The sequence below is a fragment of the Mobula birostris genome, chromosome 9, assembly GCF_030028105.1.
Source record: "Mobula birostris isolate sMobBir1 chromosome 9, sMobBir1.hap1, whole genome shotgun sequence".
Classification (NCBI taxonomy): Eukaryota; Metazoa; Chordata; class Chondrichthyes; order Myliobatiformes; family Myliobatidae; genus Mobula; species Mobula birostris.
In genome coordinates this window covers 13,148,899-13,176,060 of record NC_092378.1, presented here as the reverse complement: position 1 = coordinate 13,176,060, position 27,162 = coordinate 13,148,899, and the positions used below count along the sequence as shown (strand labels likewise).

The following is a 27,162-nucleotide window of genomic DNA, read 5'->3' as shown; positions in this document are numbered from 1 at the left end:
GTGATTTCTTTTCACTCTGTTCTGGACCATCTGGACAATAGGAACTCATACATCAATCTGCTGTTCATTAAGCTCAGTGTGCAACACAAACATCTCATCCAAACTCATCAAGCTTCGAGACCTGGGACTCTATACCTTCTGCAGCTGGATACTCAACATACTGATCAGCAGACCTCAGCAACTATCAATACAAGTGCACTCTAGGTGTGCTTAGCCCCTGCTCTACTCTCAATACACACATGACTGTGTGGCTAAGCACAGCTCCAATGCCATCCTCAAACTTGCTGATAACACTAATGTTGTTGGATGAATCATAAGCAACAATGAGTCAAGCTTACTAGAGCGAAATAAGACACCTGTTTGAGTAGTGCCACAGCAACCACCTTTCAATCAGTGTCAGCAAAACTAAAGAGTGGATTGTCAGTTTTAGAAAGGGGAAGGAAGGTGAACATGTGCCAATCTACTTTGGGGAAAATTAGCAGGGGAGAGAGTCAGCAACTTTTAATTCCTGGGTGTAAACATATTGGATGACTTGTCCTGGGCCCAGCACACAGATACAATCATAAGGAAAAAGCGCCAGAGTCTTTACTTTCTCAACAGGTTCAGCTTTTCACCAAGCACTCTAGTTTCTACAGATGTATTGTGGCATAATGGTCTGGTATGGTAATTCAATACAAAAAAAGGTAAAAATCAGAGAGTAGGGGAACGTCCCCCCCTGACCAATGGTAGTATCTATAGGAGGCACTGCCTCAGGAAGACAACATCCATCATCAGAGATCCCCACCATCAGGCCATGCCATCTTTTCAGCTACCATCAAGCAGGACATACAAAGTCTGAAGTGCAAGAACAGGTTCGAGAACAGGTACTTCTCTTCAGCATTGGGTTCTTGAACCAATGAGAAAAGCTCAAATAACTAGTCTAACAACACTATGACCACTTTAATCATTGTGCACTAAAACAGACTTGTGTGATCTTTTTGTTCTAATTATGTTCTTTCTTGTAAAAATTGTGTATAATTTATGTACTTCTTGTGAATGCTGCTTACATGATGCTATGTGCCTGTGATGCTGCTGCAAGTTTTTTTAATCGCACTTGTGCATATATGTACTCGACTTTGGGATTGTTAATTAGGTAAATTAACCACTGCACAGTCCAATATATTGAATGACATTGTTCCTATACCTCAGTAATAAATATGAACTAGATTCATCATAAAACTCATTTTTCCCCATTGAATGAACACATTCCTTTAATTCTGGTTTTAATTCAGCCAAGCAGATTCTCAGATACTGAAAAATCAACTATTTTCAGTCTTATTCTTTCAGGCTTTACTTGAGAGATAAGATGGAAAACTCATATTTGCACTTTTCCTTTCTGACAACTTTTGCACTTTACTAAATCCAATCATTATTTTGCTCTTCTCTTTTGTGTATTTGCCACTTAATTCACCAAATTTCATTTACGATTCTGTCTCAGTCTCTGTATTGTTAATTCACTCCAATGCTTCTAGCTTACACTTACAGCAAGTTACAGAACTAAATTTTATAGAAACTAAACGGGCAAAGGCCTCATTAAATCATAGCAAATAAATGTAAAATGAACACTCAGCTTAGAGAGAAAAAAATGTTGCAAGTCTGAAATAAAAACAGAACGCACTTCAATTACTCAAAAAACATTGTTGGATATTTGTTAAAGCAAATTATTGGACCTCTGTTGTAATAAGCATAAAAATTGTTCAGCATGATTGATTTTAAGCTTCAATAGAACTATAACTAGTACATGGATATTTTTGTTTATCATGATCTTGTATAGAAACTGCTGTGTGTTCAATTGCACTTGTATGTTGAGAGAAGCTACAGGGGCTCCTTAGATTTCCGAGATAGGGATCTTATACACGTGGGAGAGACTAAACTCAATGTCTAAACTTGATCCAGAGGTACAAATAACATTATCCTGACTGGAAACATACCAAGGCACAAGACTAAGAACAATAGTTGACTGCAATTACAATACTTTGACTATCACTTCAGGTCATCAGGAATCAAATGGAATACCTCAGAATTTTAAGCTTAGGTCAGTTTTTGCTGAGTGAGCTGAGATGTCAATTCAAAATCTACACCACACAATCAAAAGCAGCTACTGGATGTCTAAGTACACCAATCTCATCATTACCTTTTCAGAAGAATTCCCACCAGATTTCCCTTATGCTCCTAGAAACCTATCTCTGGCTGACATGCCAGAGGCTTACTTAAAGCAGGTTAGTATCTCCTGCAAGAGCTTGCAGAACAGTTTTCTCTAGGGTGTTCTTAGTGGACTGATGCAAGGCACTTGGGCCAAATGCAAAACTGCTGAGTTATCAACTCTCAGATCACCATCCTTCAGTCCAGCACAAACAGCACATCATTCATTTCGTAAGAACAGGAATTTCGCAACAACAACTGTGCACCCTTATCACCAATATTTACCTCTTTCATTGCATCCTTCAAACAAGTATCCAGTCACCTTATACGATACCTCGCTTCCATTACAACTACTGCCACATTTCATTTTCATGACAAACACAATCCTACTCTTGCTTGCTCACTTCATAACCCTCAAATTTCACTTCTCATTTGCTAGCTTTTCAGCTTCAAATTCTTCACTTCCCATGATACGAACCAATTTTATTTTCTATACATCACAGGTTCTGTTTTCCCCTTGCTTCTTTTCAGCATCTGCAAAACAAGCTAAAAGTTCTCATGCATATGCATCTTCCTTTCTAGAAGTCACTTTGGTTCTCTACAGGCAAAGGAGTAAAATCGGAAGAGGAACATTCGACATTCTGCTTTCATTGCAGCTAGAACAACATGTTTATGAGCACCATATATTAAAGATCTCACAGGACTGAATGTTAACACAGGAGATAGTGGCCTTAGCCAATAATTGTTCCTTATGACCCTCTGAAAAATGCACAGTTGTGCAGCTTGATTCTTTAAGCTCCAGCTAGTATCAAACTAATCACAATCATCACCAACCATGCCATTTTCTCTTTACCCTTAAATAGTTTCACGGACTAGTAAACATAACAAAAACTTCAAATAAAACTGCTACATACAATCATGAAGACATGCATGCTGACTCAGATGGTGTGATGGAGAAGTCTAACAGTTTTTCAGAACACAGATAAAAGTTTCCAGATTTGAAATATCAACATCAACTTCAGTCAAACGATATGCTATTTGCACCCATTCACCTCCCAAAATCCTCCCAGCATTGTGACTTTAACCGTTCAAGCCAGAAGTCCGTGAGAGATGACTAGCAGAAACTCACTGACCAGTTTTAATCTACAAACATGCTATGCCACTAATGTTGCAAAGACAGTAATCAGAATGAGAAATGTACTTAAATTACTAATAATAAACTGCAAACTTACTGTCATTTCCATTTCACTACAACTAGATGGCCAAACAAGGCAATTCAAGTGATCTAAAACAGCTATTGTGATGCAATTAGGATCCCACCATTATTTTGCTCTGAAACACAGAATATCCACCTGTTCACTGCAAGCTCATTTGGCTTTAGAATTTAAACAGGTCATTAATAATTTCTTCTAGTATATATCCCAACCTCCACCACCAACTACTCCAATTATACTTCAGTATACTGCTTGATTTCTCAGCTTTATTTTGCTGTATGGCTCAATACATCTGCTACTGAAATCTCTTTCCTCATTTTCATTATTTCCAAACTCAACTACTCTGTTAGCTAAAATCCAAATGCATAAAGCAACATTCAGAGGTGGATGTCTGAGCCTCGGTCATCATTCCCTCTCTCGCTCTCCCTCATCTGCCTTTCAACACTCTCATCAGGATCCACCCATCATCTTCAGCTTTTGCTCCAATCATTCCCTCCTTTTTATACTGGCTATCTCCATTCTTTCCAATCTAGATGAAAGCTACTGACCAAAACTTTGATTGCCCATTTCCCTCCATACACACTGCCTGACCTACTGAGTTCCTCCAGCACTTCGTGGTGCTCGAGATTCCAGCATATGCAGTCTCAACCCTGTTTCCATCTTGCATCAGCCATTTAATTTGTTATGTTGGAATAACTCCTAGTTTCCTTATTTCTCAAATCTGCTCTTACACACAATTTGATCTCTGTAAATTTCTCTAATATTCTTTAATCTCCTTACCAGATGTGTCTTCATAAAACTTACAATTCTCTCCCCACATTCCTCTCTGCTACTGATTTTTTGTCTAATTTTGCTTCTGGCTACTCTTTTTAAATTTCAAATTATCATGCTACTTGTGTAAAAAGACCACATTTTCAGGTTTAAAGAGGCTTTCAAAAATTTAAAAACCCAATTTTTGAGCATATTGCAAGAATACAGTTAATATAGCTACAGTGAATGTACATAAACAGTAGCGTTTAAACCTTTGAAGCATACAGTATATGATGTCCTGGAGAGTCAGTATTACTGTGTAGATCTGCCTTTTAATTAAGGAATAGTAGGAATAATAATACAAGAAAATGATATTGTGCCTTGAAAAAGTATTCAGTCCCCACAACTATTTTCACATTTTAAGTCTCATTTTCTAAATTCAAAATATATTGTAGGATTTTTGAGCTAATTTACAAAACATTGTGTATCGTGTCAAATCAAAAGAAAAATTCCAAAATCTGTCAATAGTTTACTAAAAATTAAAAAACAAAATTGCAAGGCTGAAAGAGAGTTCATCTCCTTTATAATTACTATGCTAATTTTCCTACCTTACCAAATCACCCAATTTGTTGTACAAAATTTGAGGATCACCTGTTTTCAATGAATTCATAATAAATACCCCTTCTCTCTGTAAGGTCCAGTAGATTTTCAAAAGACCAATCAAAATAAAGACAAAAGAGTATTCAAGACAAGTCAGGGAAATGATAACAGAAGCACAAATCTGGGGAAGGATACAAGACCATCTAAAAGGCACTGAACATGCCTTGGAGCTTAGTACAGTTCATGGTGAAAAAGTGGAAACAATACGAAACCACGGCTACACTGCCTAGGTCAGGCCACTCCTCTAAATTTAGTCACCAGAGAAGAAAGCCAGTTAAGAGATACTACTGTGACGCCAACAGTCACTCTAAGTGAGCTGCAGAAGTCAGTGGCTGCAAATATAGATGAATTTCATACCTCCACAATCTCTTAAGCTTTGTATAAAAAGGGTATTTATGAAAGAGTGGCAAGGAAGAAACCCTGGCTGAAAAAAGCATGATGTCCCATAAAGACTTTGCAAAGCATCACTTAGAAGATACTGTAAAGACATGGAAGAAGGTCTTGTGGTTGAATGAGACTAAAGTAGAACTTCATGGCCTCAGCACAAAGCGGTACATGTGGCATAAATCTAGTACTGTGTATTACCCAGGTAACAGCATTCCTACTGTGAAATATGGTGGAGGTAACATCATGCAATGGGGATGCTTTTCAGTGGCAGGGATTGAAAATCTGGTCAGGATTGATGGGAAGATGAAGGCTGCTAAATACAGAGAGATCTTGGATAAACACCTGCTAGCCCTTGTCAGAAAGCTTAAACTGGGGAGGAAGTTCATCTTTCAGCAGAACACCGACCCAAAGAACACTGTGAGGGCAACCATGGAGTGGCTTTAAATGATGAAAATCAATGTCCTTGAGTGGCCCAGAGTCCTGACCTTAACCCAATCGAACATCTCTAGCAAAAGATTGCTGTCCGTTGCTGCTCTCCAACTAACCTAGCACAGCTTGAACAATTTTGCTTGGAGGAATGAGAAAATCTTCCTCCATCAAGTTATACAAACCTAATAGAATCTTATCCAAAGGTCTACTGGCTGTAATAACGAGAGATGGTTCAACAAAGTACTGAGCAAAGGGGGATGAGTACTTCTGAACTGCTAACATTTCAGTCCCTGAATTTTTAGATTTTCACACTTTAGAGTTTCCCTGTTTTTGGGCTCTACTGTGAAAAAAGTAGCATGATATTTACAAATAAAATTTTGCAAGTATATTGATCAAGCTCTCTGATTGTAATTCTCAATTATGTTAACTTGTTGAATACTTTTTCAAGGCACTGTGGCCAAAACTACAAACAGGAAGTAGTCTTCAGCTGCTTTCAAATGTAACCCACAAGCAGTGATGAGTTTTTAAATTACAAGGACAATTCCATGAATAACACCACTATTAGTGAACTGAAAGACTGCATTTCATAACAAGTGGCCACTCAATAGATCACTTTGAAAACTGAGAAGGCAATCACTTGACACTTGTAAAAAAAAATTCTTAATTAAGATAGCATCCAGTGATATTTGTAAACTGGCATAACCATAAAACATTCAGAAATACACTGGCCAAATGCACAGACAGTAGGGGAATATTGATTGTACTACAAGTAAACAAAAGAATGAGATTAAGGCAGGTTCCAGATTGGTTATCTTGCCTCTTGGCACTTCAAATATGATACTTGTTCTGTCATTGAATACTTGGGGTGTTTGGATACCTTGAGAGGCATCGCTCATAATACTATAGTAAAAGAATGACTTATATATTTGGGTGTAGTCATCAAAGCTTTCAGAATATTAAAATGATCTAGCCTGTCACAAAAAAAATGTGCTTGAATATTCATAACTGGTCTTACCATTTAAAGATCTGATCAGAATGTACAGCTATAATTCTACAGAACCATGTCATCATACTCAAAATAATTGAACTAGTGAAAGCATAACAAATCACCTGTTTTTATCTTTTACTGAAAGAGTATTTTGAGTCCAGGAAGATTTTTCCACTAGATCTCTACACGTCTGCTTGTGCTGAATAAAGTCCTGTTACATCACATTGCTGGTCAACATATAGTTCATTTATTGCCATAACATGGGATCAAAAATGTGTTTTTAAGCACTGAAAAAAACTTGTATTTGAGAAGAAAAAGTAGCCTCAGTAGAAGACAGACACCCACATTTCAGGAAAAACTTCTCCACTACCATTAATTACCTGAATGGACAATGAACCTATGAACACTACCTCATCTATTTTGTATTTACTCTCTTTCTGCACTACTTACTTAAGTTTATATATTATATACATTCGTTGTTTGCTGTTGCAAAACACCAAACCTCACAACATATGCCAGTAATATTAACCATGATTCTGATATGAAATAAGTGAACAAATGGATCATAATTCAGAGAACAACAGCAAGTGCAATTGCTTAACTGATATGGACATCAAGTAGTATCTCCAATAAAAAAAGATGACAGTAACTTACAAGGAATTGGCAGCAGGTCAGGCAACATTCTTGGAGAGCATAATGGAGTTAATATTTCAGGTTGATCTTGGGTTTTATTAACCCAAGGCTTTAACTCCAGTCTTCCTCTCTCCACAAAGGTTCTCTACTAAAGGACTGTTTTTGCCATTTTCAGCTTCCATTCTTTTTAAAAAGACAACCCATTTGACCAGACTTTGGACTTACAGCATACCCAGCTCTTTGCAATTTAGTTTTTGTATCTACTCATCCGCTTGGATAGGTGACAGTTTAAAACCATGGCATCAAGAAAACCACATTCAAGGGGAGATGATAAATGCTGATAATCAGCAAATAGTTCATGGTTTCTGGCAAAAATTCATCACATACATTGAAAAAAAAAGTTGCAACCAGAAAGATTTATAATACAAATAATATCAGACTTTGTTGTTGTGTACATACATCTATTGATGCTTCTGGACACATCTTCAGTGATGTTCCTGGAATCATCAGGTGTTTCGGGTCTTTCAATATCATACAACCTCCTCCAGGTGACCCAGCCGGGGCTGATCAGACCCCAGCTTGTGTTCAGATGGCTAGCTACTTATGACTCCATGGCTCCCCTCTTTTGAGCCACAGCCATCTTGAGGCCCTCTCTGCCGCATCGGTGGTACTGCGGATGGCTCTCCCCTTCCTCTCTCCCTCAATGCCCAAAATGCTGAAGGCTCTAACTAAAGAACGGGCTACGAATCCCCTACAACCAACCTCCACTGGGAGACACCTCGCTCTCTATCCAGCCTGCTGACAGTTACTGACCAGTCCTGTGTACTTGGAGAGCTTCCTTTCAAAGGCTTCTTCCAAGCTATCTTCCCATGGGACTGTCAGCTCCAGCAGCACCACTTGCTTAGTAGACTCTGTTACGTACCCTGTAACTGGGTTGCCAAACCAGCAGAAATGGATCACTCAGTTGGAGTCTGGATTACTAGAACTAAGAAAGTTTTATTAAAGAAACAAGCAACACAGTACTTTAATCAAAAGGATAATAAGTGCAACAGTTCAGCAATGATAAACACACATGTACACAGAATTAAGGTAACAGGATCAATCAAGCTCTATCGTTGTCTAGGGGTAAATGACCAGTTTCAAAGTGACACAAAGTTCAGTTCAATTTAGTTCAGTTCAGTTCGCAGACAGTGGGGAGAAGGAGAGAGAGAGCAAAACGAATGAATATTCAAACGGCTTCCACACACAGACCTCCGCAGTCAGCTTTCGTGCGAGCCCTTTGTGGTGTCATCTGAGGTCACCGACCGTGACCCCTCCGTTTCCAGATACGATCACTTCTCTGCGGTGAACCCGGCACCCAGGCAAGGGTGGACACACACCAGGTTCCCGCCAATCGTGCCTTTCTACCCTGTGCGTCTATGGCTTGTCCCGCGACCAGCCGTACAAAAACTTCCCACCAACTTGTGGGAGACGCACCGCTTCCAGGGTCTCATTAACTCAGGGTGTCGTGTGTGTCTTGCCTTAGCGAACCTGTCCCTTTTCATCCCCCTGCTGGGGTATTGCCTGTCCATCACTTCAAACAGTTCAGGGTTCAAAGGGGGAGCCGATCTTGACAGCTCTCCTTCCGTTACTCTCTCCCGTCCCTTCATTAACATCTCCAAATGCTGCTCCATTGTTTTCCTTATCTCTCTCTCTCCTGAAGACAGGTGGCAGACCAACTGCTGATCCCACTGGTGCCAGCACAGGCCAGCTAACATCTTAATCTATGTGTATTCTCGTCACACTTCCCCCCCCCCCCTTTAAGGATTTTTACCAGGGTAAAAATTACAAACATGAATACATTATTTGATACACACAAATACACATCTTTATCAGCTATTTGGCTAATACAGCGAATTTGAAGTTGTCAACACCTGACAGACAGTCAGCCATCACATTTTCTGTTCCTTTTATATGTGTTATTAATAATCCCTTAGACCAGGCTCCAACTTAGCAAACTTCATAGTGGCCAAAAACACTGATGAATTGCGATCGATGTAACCTCTCATTTGGTTTCGTCCTGGACCACAATAACAGGGGTCGTCCCATTCCGACTTAGTTTTCTCTCGCAAGGGCTTAGTAGGAGGGGGAGGGGTAGTAACCGCAGAGTTATTGCAAAACTTCCTACAGTACCCCACCATCTCCAAGAGCCTTCTGAGGGCCCTCTTGTCTGTCGGGGTTGGAATGTCAGAGATAGCCCGCACTTTAGCTTGCATCGCTGCCAGCTGCCCTTGTGTCACCACAATTCCCAGGTAAGTGACCTTCGTATGGCCGAACTCATTTTTTTCCAAGGTTCACTATCAAGCTGGCTTCAGACAGCCGTATTACATCGCTAATACACACCTCTGTGTTCGTCAGCCCTTTCGTCACTGAATTACTCATTCTATAGGACTGTTGCTCGCTAGGCTGACCTAGTCTAACAGACACCACCCAACGTCCCAGTTCTTTGCATCGCCTCGGGACAATCAAACACACGTGTGCGAGTCGTTTAATTACTTCTCCTAAAGAGTCGCTTTGTTCGGGGATTAAGGGAGAGACCTTATCAGCAGAGCTGGCCGAAACAATAGCCTTCTCCCATCTGGTCGATACCATACTCATCTTTTCAAAATGTTTTTTTTCTCTTATCAGGGGGACCCTAGCTTCATTGATTTCCGCGCTAACACCGACTAGGTTTGTTAGCATATCAAAAGCCTGTGACCATCTCAGTTCGCGTCTGCCATGATCAATAACATCCTTCCTCCTGGGCAGCCGGTAAACCTCTTTCATGATTCCACCAACTGTTTCCTCCAGCACCGCAAAATGTCCACCAGGGGGTACCTTGTGGGCCAGGTTAAAAATCTCATCCCCATAACTCTTTTGCACCACCCCCCATTCCTCATCTGCGGGTACGGTACTTGGTTTCCCTTTCTTCCTTAGCACTTCCTCCTCCACACAATAGCCTACTGGTTCCCTTGTTAATTCTGCGTCAGAGGGAGCTGTGTCGGCCAAAACCATCAGCCCCTCGTCTCGCTCCTGCGCCTGCACAAATTCTTCCCTGGCTAATGCTAAGTCTGTCTCAGCTCCCTCACTACCTCTTGTTTCACTATACTCCTTCTTTTCACTTTCTACCCCCTTCTCGTACAAGGCTGGCAGAAACGTCTCAGCTAAATTTACTACCGCAGTCCCGTAATGAACCTGCGAGTCCATGGGCAGGGCCTCAATGCTGGCAGGCTGACCTGTCAATCTCACGACTGGGAACACGATTCCCCCGGCGACATCATTACCGAGCAAGACTTCCACGCCTTTCATCGGTAATTCAGGCCTCACCCCGATCGTGACTAGTCCAGAGACCAGGTTGCTTTGTAAGTGTATCTGGTGCAAAGGGACTGCCTCTGTCCCTTCCCCAATACCTTTGACCTTGACCTCCCCAGTCTGGGTCTCTGAGCTAAACTCTGATACACTCTTCAGTATCAGTGACTGACACGCTCCCGTGTCTCTCCAGATCCGCACTCGAACTGGTTTTAACCCCTCCTTCACTGACACCAATCCGGCCGAGATAAACCTCTCGCGCCCTTCCTGAACTTTGGCAGACCTGTCCTTCCCTAGCGGTTCGTTTACCAGCTCGATACAGCCAGTCAAAATCACCGTTTTTCCTTTTCCCGTCTCCTCCTTTGGGGCAAAGCACCTGGACGCAAAGTGTCCGACTTTCCCGCAATTATAACAGACGACCCCAGGAGGCTTCCTACCAGACTGCTCCTGGTCTACCTTAGCCTTCTCACTAGTCCCCGGCTTACTTTCTGACTTTTCTGGCGGACTCTCCCCGCCGTCCTGACTACCCTTCTGGTAGCCTTTACTCGGGGCAAACTTCATTTTATGCGTCAATGCATACTCATCCGCTAACTTAGCAGTTGCGGCTAACGTGGCTGCCTCTTTCTCATCTAGGTAGGGTCTCATACCCTCAGGGACACAACCTTTAAACTGCTCAATCAGGATCAGCTGTAGCTGGCTACAAGATTTGGACGCATCTTTAAACCCTCATTGGGTAAATCTTGAATCTAATTCATTACAAGGGTTTTCCTTGGGTTCGGTTTTAGGAACTTTACTTCCTTTTACTTCTTTTAAATCATATAAACAAATGAATAACCCAATAGTTAAACATACTTTACGTATATGGTTTCAATTCCGAAGATTTTTTGGGTTTAATCAATTCATTCTAGCAAGTCCCATTATATCAAATTTTCTTTTTCAATCTTCCATGATGGATCAAGCTTACTTTGATTGGAAAACCAAAGGTATAATATCTTTTTGCGATTTATTTTTGGATAACTGTTTTATGTCTTTTGATCAACTTTCTGATAAATATAACTTACCCAGATCTCACTTTTTTAGATATTTACAGATTAGAAACTTTTTAATTACTGTCTCTCCTAATTTTCCACACCCATATCCAATGGACACTTTGGAAAACATCTTAGACTTAAATCTTTCTCAGAAAGGTGTAATAGCAATTGTATATAATATAATTATGAATTTATGTCCTGATACCTCTAATAAAATTAAAGCTGACTGGGAAAGAGAACTTGAGATTAATATACCGACTGAAAAATGGGAAAAAATTCTTCAGTTGGTGAATTCATCCTCTGTTTGTGCTAAGCATAGGTTGATAGTTTAAAGTAGTTCACAGGGCTCATATGTCCAAAGATAAACTATCTCGTTATTACTCTTACATTAATCCAATATGTGACAGATGCCAGTCTGAGATTGCTTCTTTAACTCACATGTTTTGGTCATGTCCCTTGTTGGAGAAATATTGGAAAGATATTTTTGATATTATTTCAACGGTCCTAAATCTAGACTTACAACCTCATCCAATTACTGCTATCTTTGGATTACCAATGATAGACTCAAATAATTTAACCTCTTCATCACGAAGGATGATTGCATTTCTTACTTTAATAGCTAGAAGGTCCATCTTGTTGAATTGGAAAGAGATCAACCCTCCTACAGTATTTCATTGGTTTTCACAAACTATGGTGTGTCTGAATTTGGAGAAAATTAGAAGTGCAGTTTATGACCCTTCTATTAAGTTTGAAAAAATTTGGAGGCCATTTATTCAGCATTTTCATTTGATGTAATTTGATCATTTCCAACCTGGTTTTATTTCTCTGTACTGTTGTTGGAGGGGAGTGGAGGCGTCGACGCTGAGGTTTTCTTCTTTTCCATTTTTAAGTTGTTAGTTTTGCCCAAGTCTTTTAGTTTAGTTTAGTTTTTTTTTCTTTTGGGATGGGTTTTTTTTCTTTTTTTGTCTTTTTCCTTTTTTTTTTGCTTTATATTATCCGTGATCAGTTTTACATGTATGGGAGTTTTGGTAATTTTCACTATTTGGTTTTGCAATTACTCTTTTTTTAAATGTAACAATACATCTCATATTATTTGTATTATTGCTATGTTTTGTTTCTATATTTTGAAATTAATAAAAAGATTGAAAAGGTTCAGCTGTAGCAGTCTGTCATAATCCCCCTCTACCCCCTTCGAGGTGCACCAACGCTCACAATATGTCTGCATCTCACGGGCAAACTCTAAATACGTGCGGTCCCACTGCTTCCTCGCATTCCGGAACCTCTGCCGGTATGCCTCCGGGACCAACTCATAAATCCTGAGGATGGCCTCTTTCACCACCTCATACCTCTGGGCATCTTCCGCGGACAAAGCTGAGTAAGCTTGTTGGGCTTTCCCTTTCAGTACACTCTGAAGCAAAACAGCCCACTTATCCCTCGGCCAGTCCTGACTTGTAGCAACTTTTTCGAAATGGAGAAAGTACCGATCCACGTCGCTTTCGTCAAATGGGGGAACCAGCCTAACCTCCTGGGTTGCCCGGAACCCTCCACCTTGGTTCGGCACGGGCCCCTGCTCTGCCCTTATCCTTAACTTCTCCAGCTCGAATTCCCTTTCCCTCTGTTTCTCCTCTCGCTTCAACTGTCTCTCTCTCTCACCTTTCTAACTCTCTCTCCTGCCTTTCTAACTGTTTCTCTTGCCTTTCTAACTCTCTCTCCTGCTCTTCTCGCTCCAACTGTCTGTCCCTCTCTTTCTCTTCTCGCTCCAACTGCCATACTGGAACTCGTGCTCGAGTCACAGTTTTTCAAGCTGCACCTGTACCGCGTCTCCAGCAGGTTTTTCAATAGACACCACCTCCAGCTCCCCTTGGGGAAACACACCTTTAGATACATAGTGCTCTACGATAGCTCTGTGTATCTCCTCTCTCCTCATTGTCGACTTCCCCTTAGCAAGATTCAACCGTTTGGCCACAGCTACCAATTCCGATTTCCTGGCATTCTCTAATGCCTCCAAGGTCGGCACCTTTATAAATTCCTCAGCCTCCATTTCTGCTGTTTGTCTTTTCTTTCTTTCGGGAATTTTGACCCAATCAATTTACTCCGTCCCAAATTTAGCATTCAAAATCGCGGACGAGAACCCCACTTATGTTACGTATCCCGTAACTGGGTTGCCAAACCAGCAGAAATGGATCACTCAGTTGGAGTCTGGATTACTAGAACTAAGAAAGTTTTATTAAAGAAACAAGCAACACAGTACTTTAATCAAAAGAATAATAAGTGCAACAGTTCAGCAATGATAAACACACATGTACACAGAATTAAGGTAACAGGATCAATCAAGCTCTATTGTTGTCTAGGGGTAAATGACCAGTTTCAAAGTGACGCAAAGTTCAGTTCAATTTAGTTCAGTTCAGTTCGCAGACAGTGGGGGGGAAGGAGAGAGACAGCAAAACGAATGAATATTCAAATGGCTTCCACACACAGACCTTCGCAGTCAGCTTTCGTGCGAGCCCTTTGTGATGTCATCTGAGGTCACCAACCGTGACCCCTCCGTTTCCAGATACGATCGCTTCTCTGCGGTGAACCCGGCACCCAGGCAAGGGTGGACACACACCAGGTTCCCGCCGATCGTGCCTTTCCACCCTGTGCATCTATGGCTTGTCCCGCGACCAGCCGTCCAAAAACTTCCCACCGACTTGTGGGAGACGCACCACTTCCAGGGTCTCGTTACCTCGGGGTGTCGTGTGTGTCTTGCCTTAGCGAACCTGTCCCTTTTTATCTCCCTGCTGGGGTATCGCCTGTCCATCACTTCAAACAGTTCAGGGTTCAAAGGGGGAGCCGATCTTGACAGTGCTCCTTCCGTTACTCTCTCCCGTCCCTTCATTAACATCTCCAAATGCTGCTCCATTGTTTTCCTTATCTCTCTCTCTCCTGAAGACAGGTGGCAGACCAACTGCTGATCCCACTGGTGCCAGCACAGGCCAGCTAACATCTTAATCTATGTGTATTCTCGTCACAACTCAGACACTGGGACAATGTCTGGTCGCAGAGTGGTGGCTGCGATATGGTTGGGGAATTTAAGCTGCCCTTCGAGGTCCACCAACAGCTGCCAGTCCCTTGCAGAGGTCAGAATGCCTGCAGATGTTCTTTTGGCAGGTATTGGCTGCTCCCCAACTCTGACAAAGGCAATGGTCTGCTTGGAGGGTTGGGACCGCTTCGCCCACTCAACGCCTGCGCTGACGGCTTCAGCGATGGTCTTCAGGACCTGATCATGCCTCCACATGTACCATCCCTCACCAAGTGCCCTTACGCAGCCGCTGAGGATGTGCTACAGGGTTCCTCGCTTGGAGCACAGTGGGCACGCAGATGACTCTGCCTTGCCCCACGTGTGCAGGTTTGATGGGCTCAGAAGCACATCGTACACTGCCTGGATGAGAAATTGTTGGAAATATTTATCAAAGATCAAATGACATTCTCCTGAGTCACAAGCACAGTAAACATATGTTGATATTCATGTGCTGTCCAGTTTTTTTAAGTTATGTATTGCACTGTGCTGCTGCCATGGCTCACACAAGCTCAAACACTGATTGCTAAAACTAAGAAAACACAATTATTTGCAATAAGTGTAATCACTAATATGCCAGCAGATTATTTTAGTCAAAAATCTGCAAGGATAAACTATGACATTTTCAAAGAATGTCATAACAAAAAGTTTGTTCTTCATGTTCAGGAACACCTGCAATCAAAAGGGCTTACCAGAAAAGGTCACCTTGCCAGTGGATAATACCCCTTGTCTTCCTCATGAAAACCTTCTCACATCATAAAATGGCGATGTTTATAATCACCAAATATTCTTCTGAAATTCAACCTGTGGGTCAAAGGGATCGCTTGCATTCAAAGAGAATTATCAATCTGGATTGTAACATTAGTGAGGGCGATATATTTTATATTCTTTTAGAAGAAGCAGACCATCCTCAGTGCAATTTATTGAGTCTGAAACACTGCAAAACCAATCACATGGATCACATCACAAAGCAAAATCCTTTGAGAGCTATGCAGTCATAATAATTCAGAAAACATGCCTTGCAAATATTGCACGGCAAATAAAAAAGTTGGTTTGGAAAATAATGAGGAGCATGAACACCAAATGCCAGAAACCAAGACAGGAGCTACATTATAATAGTAACATTCAACAATATATACACTGTGGCAGCGTAGAGCAAGAGTGGAAAAACACCTATTTCCACTATGTCAGATTTCACACAGCTAGCTTTCATCTTTTGTGATGCACTGCTTGATTATGTACTTGAAGAAAAAACTATTTGTGAGGTACGGACAATTATTTGAAATAAGGCAAGCCAATTAATAAAATATCACTGTATACTTTAATAAGCAACAGAAGAACATTTTTGATCTTTTTAATGTTTTTTCATAATCCAGAGGTTGTTCCCTCTAGTACTCTGAAAAGCCACAAGTATAAATGCAAGTTCTTAATTATTGTGTATACATAACCATTCTTAACATACCTGGCAGTGTGACAGAACAGATTTATTGTTTGTTGCATTGATTAGCCCTATGTACATGCTGAAATGTAAACAGAAAATGCTAGATATATTTGATGTTATGCCGTTCGCTGAGCTTGACAATTAGCTTGCAGACGTTTCATCACCAGTCGAGGATCAGACAAGATCTAATCATTTTCATTTCAGATTTACAGCATCCACAGAGTTTTGCATTTCACTTATGTCTAGCCCACCAACAGCGCCATGTATCAGATTAATAAAGCTGGTATGCTAAGTAAATTTGGTATTGTTACTGGCAACTTAGATTACTAAGCCATGAATGTCTTTTCAAATTAATAATCTATAACCAGATATTTTTCAGCCATTCCCTTTTATTAAAATCAATAGAAAAAGGAGTCTTTGTCTCTCCTCAGACCTGGTACAGTATCTTTTGAAATGTTTACTCTGCAAACAGCAAGAATTGTCCTAAATTTTCGTAATCACATTTACCTTCATGTTGACTTGTTAAATTACAAAGTGCAACTTTTGTAATTCCACATTCAATGGGCATACATGAGAATCTTGTAGCTATCATCAATTTCATGAAGTATTGAGACAGATAGTTGTGATTTTGACATCACCATTCACAAAATAATCAGCATGTCCTTCACCAGCAATAATTTGTTGACACTATTATAATACAGAGGAAAGGGGTAATTCAATTTTCACACAGAAATCTCAACTAGTATTGATGTGACTATCTGTTTTAGTGATGTTGATTAAAAGATATTGAGTAGGGCACCAATTTTTGGTTCCATGGATACATTTTTTACACCCCCTATAATGGAGTGCTCTATTAACATACAATTAATGTCATGATGGATTAATTCTTATTAAACAGAATTATAAAGTTCATGTCAGCGTCTACTTAATCATGTTAGATTTCTTTTCCCATGCAAAGCACTTTTCAGTTGGAACAATTTTTATGTCTAGATTTAAAATATTATTCAGAGATCAGTATTCAGGCAAAAGTGATGGCCTCTGTGTATAATTTATAAATGTGTTCTGGTTTAATTTTTTTTTACAGAGACTAATAAAGCTAATGAACTAAAATTAGATGTTATAGGTTCATATTTTTCTTTTTGCTGTTTGCTCTAAGTTAAATAAGTAAAATATACTAGTCAACCAATTAAAAACACCAACAATATTTCACATTTAAGCATCACTATATTAGGAACCAGCTTGGCAACATGTGAAACATAACACTGCAGAAGATATTCATTGCTCAAACTGGTATCATTGCCCAGGACAGCAATCCTGTGACTGTCCAGGATAGCTGAGGAATGAGGGTGCACAAAGGTGCACAGCAGAATTTGTATTGACTTATTTTCTTTCTGTACAGATCATACATGACCTGGGTCAATGATACAGTGGTCTTTTTAGTTGTCATAAGCAAACAGGTACTAAAGTACAGTTAATGAAACCCTAGTCATAAGAGAAGTCATTACTGTTAAAAATCTCAAAGTTTATTAATTCTGGTCACTGGCATCTATTACAAATGTTTGCTCTCAAAAAATGTTCACATAAAAATGGCTTGATGCAGTTTTGCAAAATGGACTCAGGGTTATATCTCTTACAAAGGACTGAGACATATTTATAATAAAGTACTAGACAACGGGGTGACCCGTTGGGGCACCCTTTGAGAGAAGGGTAGTGCAGTTTGATGTGACCAGAATGAACATTAAATTTTCCTGAATGCTACTGGTATCGCTTTGCTTTGGAAATTGAAGAAGAAAACCTCAGTTTATTAAAAAAGAACAACGCGTAGCAAGACAAATGTAGCTCCTCCTCGTTTAACAAAGGACACTTTTGAGGGCATCATTTCTGGTTGATCTGCCACCCTTGTGCCTCTCGTTGTCATTCTGGAGACGTGCAGTCCTTTCATCCACCGTCTCTTCATCCCTTCTGTTGTTTGTTCTTTGTCTCTGATCTTGGAGACGTGCATTTCTCTGCTCCTTTGTCTCTTCCTCTCTCCTTCTCCTGTGCCTGTTTTTGGCATTCTGGAGACCAGTGCAGCCCTTTCATCCCCCGTCTCTTCATCTCTTCTGCTGTTTGTTGTTTGTCTCTGATCCTGGAGATGTGCATTTCTCAGCTCCTTTGTCTCTTCGCCTCTCTTCCTTCTATGCCAGTTGTTGTCATTTTGGAGACATGCATGCCTCTCCTCCTCTGTCTCTTCTTCTCTCATCTTTTTTGTCCTGACTGTTTGATTCTGGAGTCGTGCGTCCCTGGCCTCATCCGATTCTTGTTCTCTCCCTCTCCTTGCTGCTTCCTGATGACATTTGGCGTCATCTCTTGACCATAATGTCCCCCTTCTCTTTCCACGCGGCATAATTAGGATAACCGTACTTTTTTTTTACCCTAATGCTGGACAGAAGATATGAAGCAGTGGTTATCACCAAAGCCTCCAGGATGCTGATTATTCTTGATGATGTGGTCCGCGCTCTCCTAAATGGATGTGATACAGTCACCGCTATCCTTTGACTGTAGTGAAGTGTTTGATGGGCATCTCGAAGTACGTCATTACAATAAGATTTAATTATGTCTTATTGATGGGTCTCAGTTAGATCTGTCCCAATCCTGCACATGCTGATGGTGATTAGCAGAATGTGACTGCTCGAAATAGAGCTACCCTGCCCTTTTGCTCCGGTTGATGTCGCTGCTGTGAGCATCATGAGTCACTTCTGAGGCTGGCCGTGCGCATGCGTCGTGGTGTCGCATTGCGGTTTCCATCATGGCTGATATCGGCTCTCAGATGAAAGCAGGGCTGTTGATTTTGGCGACTGAGCAATTTTATACGAATATACAGTATAATCCTGAACTTTACCTGCATTCTGTAAGTTAGTGCATTTTAAGTCGACTTAGCCAAAAATAGTGCCGCTGAAATGCCACTATTTGCGCTAACTGGAGGTCACAAACAGAAAAACAGAATATGAGAGTTTTAGTAGTATATAGATAATCTCCAGTGTATTCTACAGCTTCAATAATTCAGTAAAAGATTACATACTTATACTCAGCCTTCTCCTGTAATGCGTTTCAGAAATTTCCAATAACATGAATCAAACTATAGAACAACTCTGCTGGGTAAAATCTTCTGTGAGCAGCCCTTCAACAGGCAGAGCTGCAGGTTGTCCAGGGGTTTTAAGCTGCTGCTATTTCTCTTCCTTCAACTGTTCATAGTACAAATGTGAAATCCATGATAAGAAAGCTACTTAAATAAGATGTGGTAAAGAAATTATAAAGAAACAAAGATTAGAAAGGCAGGGCATTCATAATTCATAGAGATATACAAACCTAATGACCTGAATGTATACTTGCAAATAAACTTCTCAATACAGCATTTTGATGAGTAAGTAACAAGTCTACCTTGAGGGAGAGATATCATCAGTCAAACCGTGCCATGTTTCAACTCTGCTTGAACTTTTTAATGCATGTATAACCTCCACCATTTAGAAACATCAAGTGAGATGATTCAAAAGTGGCTAGATTGTGTTGATATTCTAACAATCGTTGCCCTGATAAGAACATCCTGTATAGGAGGCATGGCTTCAAGATTAGATTTTTGCAATTTTAAGCTCTTATCCGCCATGTTTTCATGAGCAGTTTTGTCTCCCTTTCTCTTCACCATTTACACCTCAGACTTCAACTACTGCACAGAGTCTTATCTTCAGCAGTTTTCTGATGACTCTGCCACAGTCGGATGCATCAGCACAGGAGATGAGGCTGAGTACAGGGCCATGGTAGGAAACTTTGACACATGGTGTGAGCAGAATTATCTGCAGCTTAATGTGAAAAAGAATAAAGAGCTGGTGGTAGACCTGAGGAGAGCTAAGGTACCGGTGACCTCTATTTCCATCCAGAGGGTCAGTGTGGACATGGCGCAGGATTACGAATACCTGGGGATATGAATTGACAATAAATTGGACTGGTCAAAGAACACTGAGGCTGTCTACAGGAAGGGTCAGAGCCGTCTCTATTTCCTGAGGAGACTGAGGTCCTTTAACATCTGCTGGACGATGCTGAGGATGTTCTACGAGTCCGTGGTGGCCAGTGCTATCATGTTTGCTGTTGTGTGCTGGGGCAGCAGGCTGAGGGTAGCAGACACTAACAGAATCAACAAACTCATTCGTAAGGCCAGTGATGTTCTAGGGATGGAACTGGACTCTCTCACGGTGGTGTCTGAAAAGAGGATGCTGTCTAAGTTGCATGCGATCTTGGTCAATGTCTCCCATCCACTACATAATGTACTGGGTGGGCACAGGAGTACATTCAGCCAGAGACTCTTTCCTCCAAGATGCAGCACAGAGCGACATAGGAAGTCATTCCTGCCTGTAGCCATCAAACTTTACAACTCCTCCCTTGGAGGGTCAGACACCCTGAGCCAATAGGCTGGTCCTGGACTTATTTCTTGGCATAATTTACATACTACTATTTAACTATTTATGGTTCTATAAATATTTAATTATTTATGGTGCAACTGTAACGAAAACCAATTTCCCCCGGGATCTATAAAGTATGACTATGACAGTTTATAAATTTTGGGGGAATGTCATATACAACAATACAAGCAACCCCACATTATGGGGTGTTGCATTCCTAGAAAATTGCTCACGTCACGATTTTTCAAAATGCAAAGTTGTGTTATCTGCGCAGGCATCAAGAAACGCAAGAAGAATAAAAATTAAATTTTATGTGAAGTTATTTTCTTTCTCCAGTGCACATAAATTCACTCCATGGGAATGAACTTCATTCCATACCTCATATTTTTGGGTCACCTGTAGCATAATGGGACCAAAAAATTTGCCAGCTAAATCAAGTGAGTGCATTCTTCAGGGAAGTGACTACTTGACTACTAGAAAATAAAACTGCTTAGATTTTGTGTGGCTATCAGAATTGGATCTACCATGGAAATCAGTATGCAGCCATGAAATCTGATATGTTTTCTGTAACCATCAATCTTTGATCTACCATAGAAGTAACTAAGTAACTTGACAGATTCTATTGATGTTGAATCCTGAGCATAAAACCAGTATAACAAAGAACATATTGCTGTTCATGAATGAACACTAAGACAATATTAGTAAAGATACAGTTGCTCTAGATAATTGTATGTGACAAATAGATGGACAGTTTAGAGAACAGACCCAAGAAAAGTGAATGTAAAAATGAAAGAGGGCACAATTCCTTTGAAATCAGATTAATACGATTGATGGAAAGAGTGCAAATGCAACATCATATTCAGACACCATAATTAAGCTGTCACTTGAAAACTTCATTTGCGGGATGTAAGCTTTAATTGGAGGGCAGCATTTTTTGCCCATCCCAAATTATACTGAGAAGTTTGCAAACAGCCTTCTCCTTCAATCCTGGTAAAGCATCTTGATAGAACTCATATGCATGGTAAGCAACTTCAGCCAGCAGTTAAGAATCAGTCACAACGGTGTGGAGAAAAGAATTAGAACAGACTCTAGACTCAGTGAAGATAAGTTTCCTTCTTTGACTGACTCATGTAGCTCACAAATTTAATGGTTAATTTGACAGAAAGCACCCATTTATAGATTTTGCACAGAACTCTTATTCTCAAACTATCACACTAATTCTTGATATTCTATTCTCTCAGATCTGAATTCTACAACCACACAACAGAGAGGAGAGGAAGTCCAAACTGCCAAGAAATATCAGCAGTGCTACATGCCTTTTCAACCATATCCTGTTCAATCATCTTGGTCATCCATGACATTCAGCTTGAAAATAATCTTTTCAAATGCAACCTGTATATGGAAGATGACTATATGACACCCCAAAAAACAACAGATTTTACAAATTGAATTGAAGGACTTAGAAAGAAATGTATGGCTCACAAGAGCCAAACAGTAGACAAATATGCTACAATCAATATTTATTTTAAATAATTTCAATACAAAACCCTGGTTTCAACAAAAAGAATCTGCTGGATATGTACTGAATCAAAATTGTGCATTTTATTGATATCATTTAATAGGACATCTGACATTTCAAATGCAAATATTGCCCAATTTAAACTGCTCTTAGCCATCATTTCAAATGTCTTTTTCTTTAAACCTCCTGACCATCATGTTAACTTCTAATTTAGATAAAACATAACTGATTCTGTTTGTTTTTCAAATATACTTAAGTATCTCAAAATGACAATAGATTATTTTAAATCATTCAAGGTGTGAATACAAATTTCAATTCTGAATATTTACATATTTACACTTCACAGGAACTTAGATACTCCAATGACAGTGAAACAATAAAATCTCAAGAAAGGTAGCAAAACTTCTCTAATGATATGGTCTACATGTAAATTTCATTTCTAGAAAAGTTACTTTGAAACAGACATGAAAAACCTAAAGGACAGCAACCCAATATTTACTAGTTTCGCATATAAAAAAGAAAAGAAAATCATTGTTTAACATTTGCAATTGTTTTTAAATAATATAAATTCAGAGTTGTATTTAATTCAATATTTATTATTCACAATCTATCCATAAATAAATATTTTGAAATTACTTTCGAAAGTGTGCAGTGTTCATTTAGTAAATATTGGATTAGGGTGAAAAAATATCAAATATTTAAAGGCCGGTAGAAACTACATTTCATAATCCAAAAAAACTACAATTTAAGCTTAAAAATGTCATTGTTTACCATTCACCAAGGTACAATAGCAAAAACTAAGTCAACAGGAATGAAAGGGAAAGACCTCTACTAGTTGGAGACCTAACTGCGAATGAAAGAACATTTGGTGGCCTTTCGTTATTCACATTATTTTGGCCCAAAGATACTGCTACCGGAATTCTTCAAACCAACTATAATTCGTTGTTTCATCAAAAACATTCTTTCCATCACTAGGAGAGGTTGTTGTAATTACACAATATTTAGTTTCATTCTCAGCTGCTCACATAATGAAATACCTTATACTTGAGTGTAACAATACCTAGATAAAAAGGTGGGGAAAGTATTGCTTGAAAAACACAAATGGCAGGTATTGCCATTCTCCAATAGAAGAGTCTGATTCAATAACGTTATTATTGATGAGACATTGCCTTGAAGCTAACAATGGCCAGAAATTGCAGCTACAAGAGGTCAGAAGTTGTGCATCCTACAAGAGTGACACACCTCCTGACTCCAGTGGCTTTCTATCATCTGCAAATCACAAGTCAGATGGATGCTGGAATCCTCTCTACTTGAATACGGCTAGTTTTAACAATGCTCAGGAACTCAAACCTCGAACCTCCATATCTAGTAAGATTGGGGCAAAAGAGCATGGAAGCACCATTTCCTGCAAGTTTGCCCCAAATCACACACCATTCTACCTCAGAAATATTGCTATTCCCTCACTGGGGCAATATGTGAATTCTCAAATGTTACACCCAACAATGTGGAGTATATTCACCTGAAGGACTACAGTGGTTCTAGAAGGCAAATCCAGGCTAGTTAAGGAAAGGCAACACATGCCGGCTTTGGTAGTTTTTTTTATTCTTCTCGTTAAATTAATACATTTCGGAATAAAGTTTTGATATACCTGTGATACGGATAGATCCCCAGATGTAAATAACAGATTAAGCACATGGGCGGGGGGGGGGGGGAAGAGAGAGAACATTTAAAGGAAGAGAAGATGGTTCGACAGTTGAAAGAGTGCAGATTTGCAAATCTTAGCCTTACTCTGAGAAGCCGGATGCTCCTACCTGAGGCAATGCAGAGTTGAGCTGGCGCTGCAGAGAGTCCCTATCGTAGATGACATCCTGGAGTTTGCCCTGTGCCAGCGCCAGGCTCTCCTGGGTCTCCCGGAGGGTGTCGAGCAGCCGGTCGCGTTCGTCCAGCATGTTGACCATCAGCTGCTCGAAATTGGAGTCCTCCGAGCTGCTCTGGGAGCCCCTCTGGCTGAGGGTGTCCTCGCTGATGGTGGGCATCACCTCGCACATCATCGTCCCCCGAGTCTCTCAGGCCAGCGGCGAGGTGAGAAACACACACAAAAAAAAACCCACCTTCCAGCGGAAAATAGAGAGAATAATGCAAAGAAAAACCGAAATAGGAGCCCGCGCGGTAGTTCAGGGGGGGAACGCCGGCCACTGCTCCTGACATTTACCGCCCTGACACCTCTCCTCTCCTGAATCTCTTTTCACTATCTTCTATGTATATATAACACAGATGAGCAGTGCCACCCCAAGTTATGCTCCGCTCACATCCTTTACCGATTAAACCGGGTGAAAATATGAAGTGGGGGGGGGACGACTCCAGCCGTCACCGCCAACGGTTTGATCTCGAGCCGAGCCCCCGCCCCGCTTGTCACCGTCACTCTGAAGGCTGAGAGCGAGGTTTAGGAAATATTAATACCAACACACGGCTGTAAAATAGTCTTAAACGGGGACTAAAAGATGCGACTGGAAATTTGTGAAACGTGCGCGCGCGCTGCGAGCGGCCAGTTGCTGCCGGGCTCGAGCGGGAGGGGGGCGGGAGGGGGGCGGGGCGCAGCGGCGCGCGAGCCCGCGGGGCACCTCGCGGCAGCCGCGCTCCTACATCCTCCCCCCACCCCCCATCCCATCCCTCTGTGCCAGTGTATGCTTTTAGAAATAAATTGCCGGCTCCCAGCAACGACGGGGCTCATTATTACATTCTCTTTTGCCAACCGGCTCGGGCGGGAGAATTATAATGCGTTTCATCCGCCGAGCAGAGTGTGTTTCAAGCACGTTTCAGTTTTAAGTACCAATCCACATGGGCGTGCCCGGAGTTTATTTGGCATTACCTCATACCCCGGGTTCTGATAAACTGTCAAATGCTGCACCTACAGAATTAGCTACACTCTCGCCAGCTGTTCGGCAGCAAGGAAGGGCTGGTTGGCTGTGTGTAAAATTGGTGTGCAGATGATTTTTGGAGGAATGCTATATAATATTTTAAGCGTTGGCGGCGACGCGCCGTTGTAATGTAAAATATAGATAGTAGTGGAAACCAGATGTAGATTGCGTGCCACTCCCAAGATCCGTATGGGAGAGGTAGCTGTAATATCCGTACATGTCACCACTTTGTGCGCCCTCTAAAGCAGCTGCATACTTTCTCGCCAATGATGTCATTATTGAGATGTCATTGCTTATAGGTTGTATGCACAAGCATTAATTTGACATGCCTGACCCGGTACGTTTCCTTTTTAATTTTCAACCGGCTGAGGAACGGACTTTAAAATATCGTTATCGGCATAACATATAGTACGTGTAATAAAGTACCTGTCAAAACATTATCGCAATCCAAATGAAACAGAAACATACTAAATATATATATAAACATTGCTTGCAATATGAAAAGACTTCGGGTGATGTGAAAGATCTGAACAACAGTTATCCCTCTTACCATTTAAAAACTGCATGAAATAATTGTTCCGCGTAAATTACTGCATTCTTTCAGTTATACAAATTTGTGCCGAGCAAAGGTATCCTCTTCAAATATAATCTGAATAAAGGGTTTTAATTTATTGAATTGCCTTCAAACTCTCATTCACTGTTCTTCTCTAGCTTTGGTTAAAACGACACAATATTAAATATGGATGACAAAAAGGACAGAGGATGATGCGTAGGGTGTAAAGCACAACTTGAGTAATCAATGTTCATACAGGTTTACCAAATTTACATTTGGGATATCAGATTCCACTCCTACGAATATCGGCAATTAATTAAATAAATAACAGGAAAGCAAAGTATTTCTTATCGCCAAAACTAGAATTGTGCATTGGAAATCATTAGCAATTATTGTGTACCTGGAATATTGATGTTCTTCTGGCTGTGAAGCAACACACAAGCCAATAGTCTGCTACCTCTTATATGTGTTCACAGTTGCCTTACATAATATAAAATGCAAATCCTATGAATGCTGGAATTCTGAAATAAAATTCCGAAAGAGCTGAACATGAATGGGAGATCAAATAAACATCTGTGCATAGAGATCTTTCATCAACAAGGAAAAAATAGAATAAAAAGAGATGAAGTTTTGAGATGCGGAGAAAAAAAGGAAGACAAGAACAAAAAATACAGATTACAGGGCAAAAGACAAAATGAATGAATGAATAATTGAAGTGGAATGGTGATGACTGACATATTCATTCGTCCAAATAGTTTAAAGCAGAGGTTCACAAACTTTTTTATGCCATGGACCCCTATCATTACCGAGAGGTCCATGGACCCCAGATTGGGAACCCCCGGTCTAAAGTAACCAGGATAAGCAGAATGAACCTGAAATGTAAAAGATGGTAGGTGCTGAAACACTGCCAGGAGTTTTTGGAACTACCTTGATTCAATGTATAACCACCATCTTGTCAAGCGTTCAGAGTCTTATTGTTAACACATCTTTCAAAACTTAGGGAAATATTTTGAAGACGTGTCTTCCTTTCCATAAAATGTGCTCCAGTTTCAATTCTCATTCTTTAATGAGCAACAAAAGCAGTTGGCAGATGAATCCAGCTCAGTAGTAAGAGTGTACAATAAATACAGTGCAAATATTTAAACTGAATTTATTTTACGCCAGACGGATCCCCATATGTCCTCATCAAGAGAGCAAATGAGATCCTTCTCACAGATGTTCTACAGTATGGCAACCCTGTAATCATCAGCTAAATTTCTCAACAAAAAGAATGGGGCACTGAATGGTCTCTGGTCATATTGTCTCTTTATTCACAGATACTGTAGATAGTATACATGTATAAAATGTTAAAACATCAATAAATACAATTAAAAGTTAAACATAAGAAAATCTGCAGATACTGGAAATCCAAAGCAAAACACTCAAAATTCTGGAGGAACTCAGCAGGCCAGGCAGCATCTATAGAAATGAAGAAACAGTTGACGTTTTGGGCGAAGACATTTCTTCAGGACTAGAAAGGAAGAAGGAAGATGCTAGAACAAAAAAAAAATGGGGGAGGAGAGGAGAATAGTTAGAAGGTGATGGGTGAAGTCAGGTGGGTAGGAAAGGTTGGAGAGGAAGGAATCTGATAGGAGAGGAGA

General features: G+C 40.5%; 1 protein-coding gene across 1 annotated transcript in view; it reads right to left on the bottom strand.

The window, feature by feature from the left end:
- ppfia2 (PTPRF interacting protein alpha 2) overlaps positions 1-24,102 on the bottom strand; it is a 349,121-nt gene extending 325,019 nt beyond the window's left edge. The window contains exon 1 of the mRNA XM_072269332.1: positions 23,863-24,102. Within this exon, the coding sequence (XP_072125433.1) occupies positions 23,863-24,102 (240 nt within the window). The remainder of the gene's footprint in view (positions 1-23,862) is intronic.
- Positions 24,103-27,162: the final 3,060 nt, after the last annotated feature.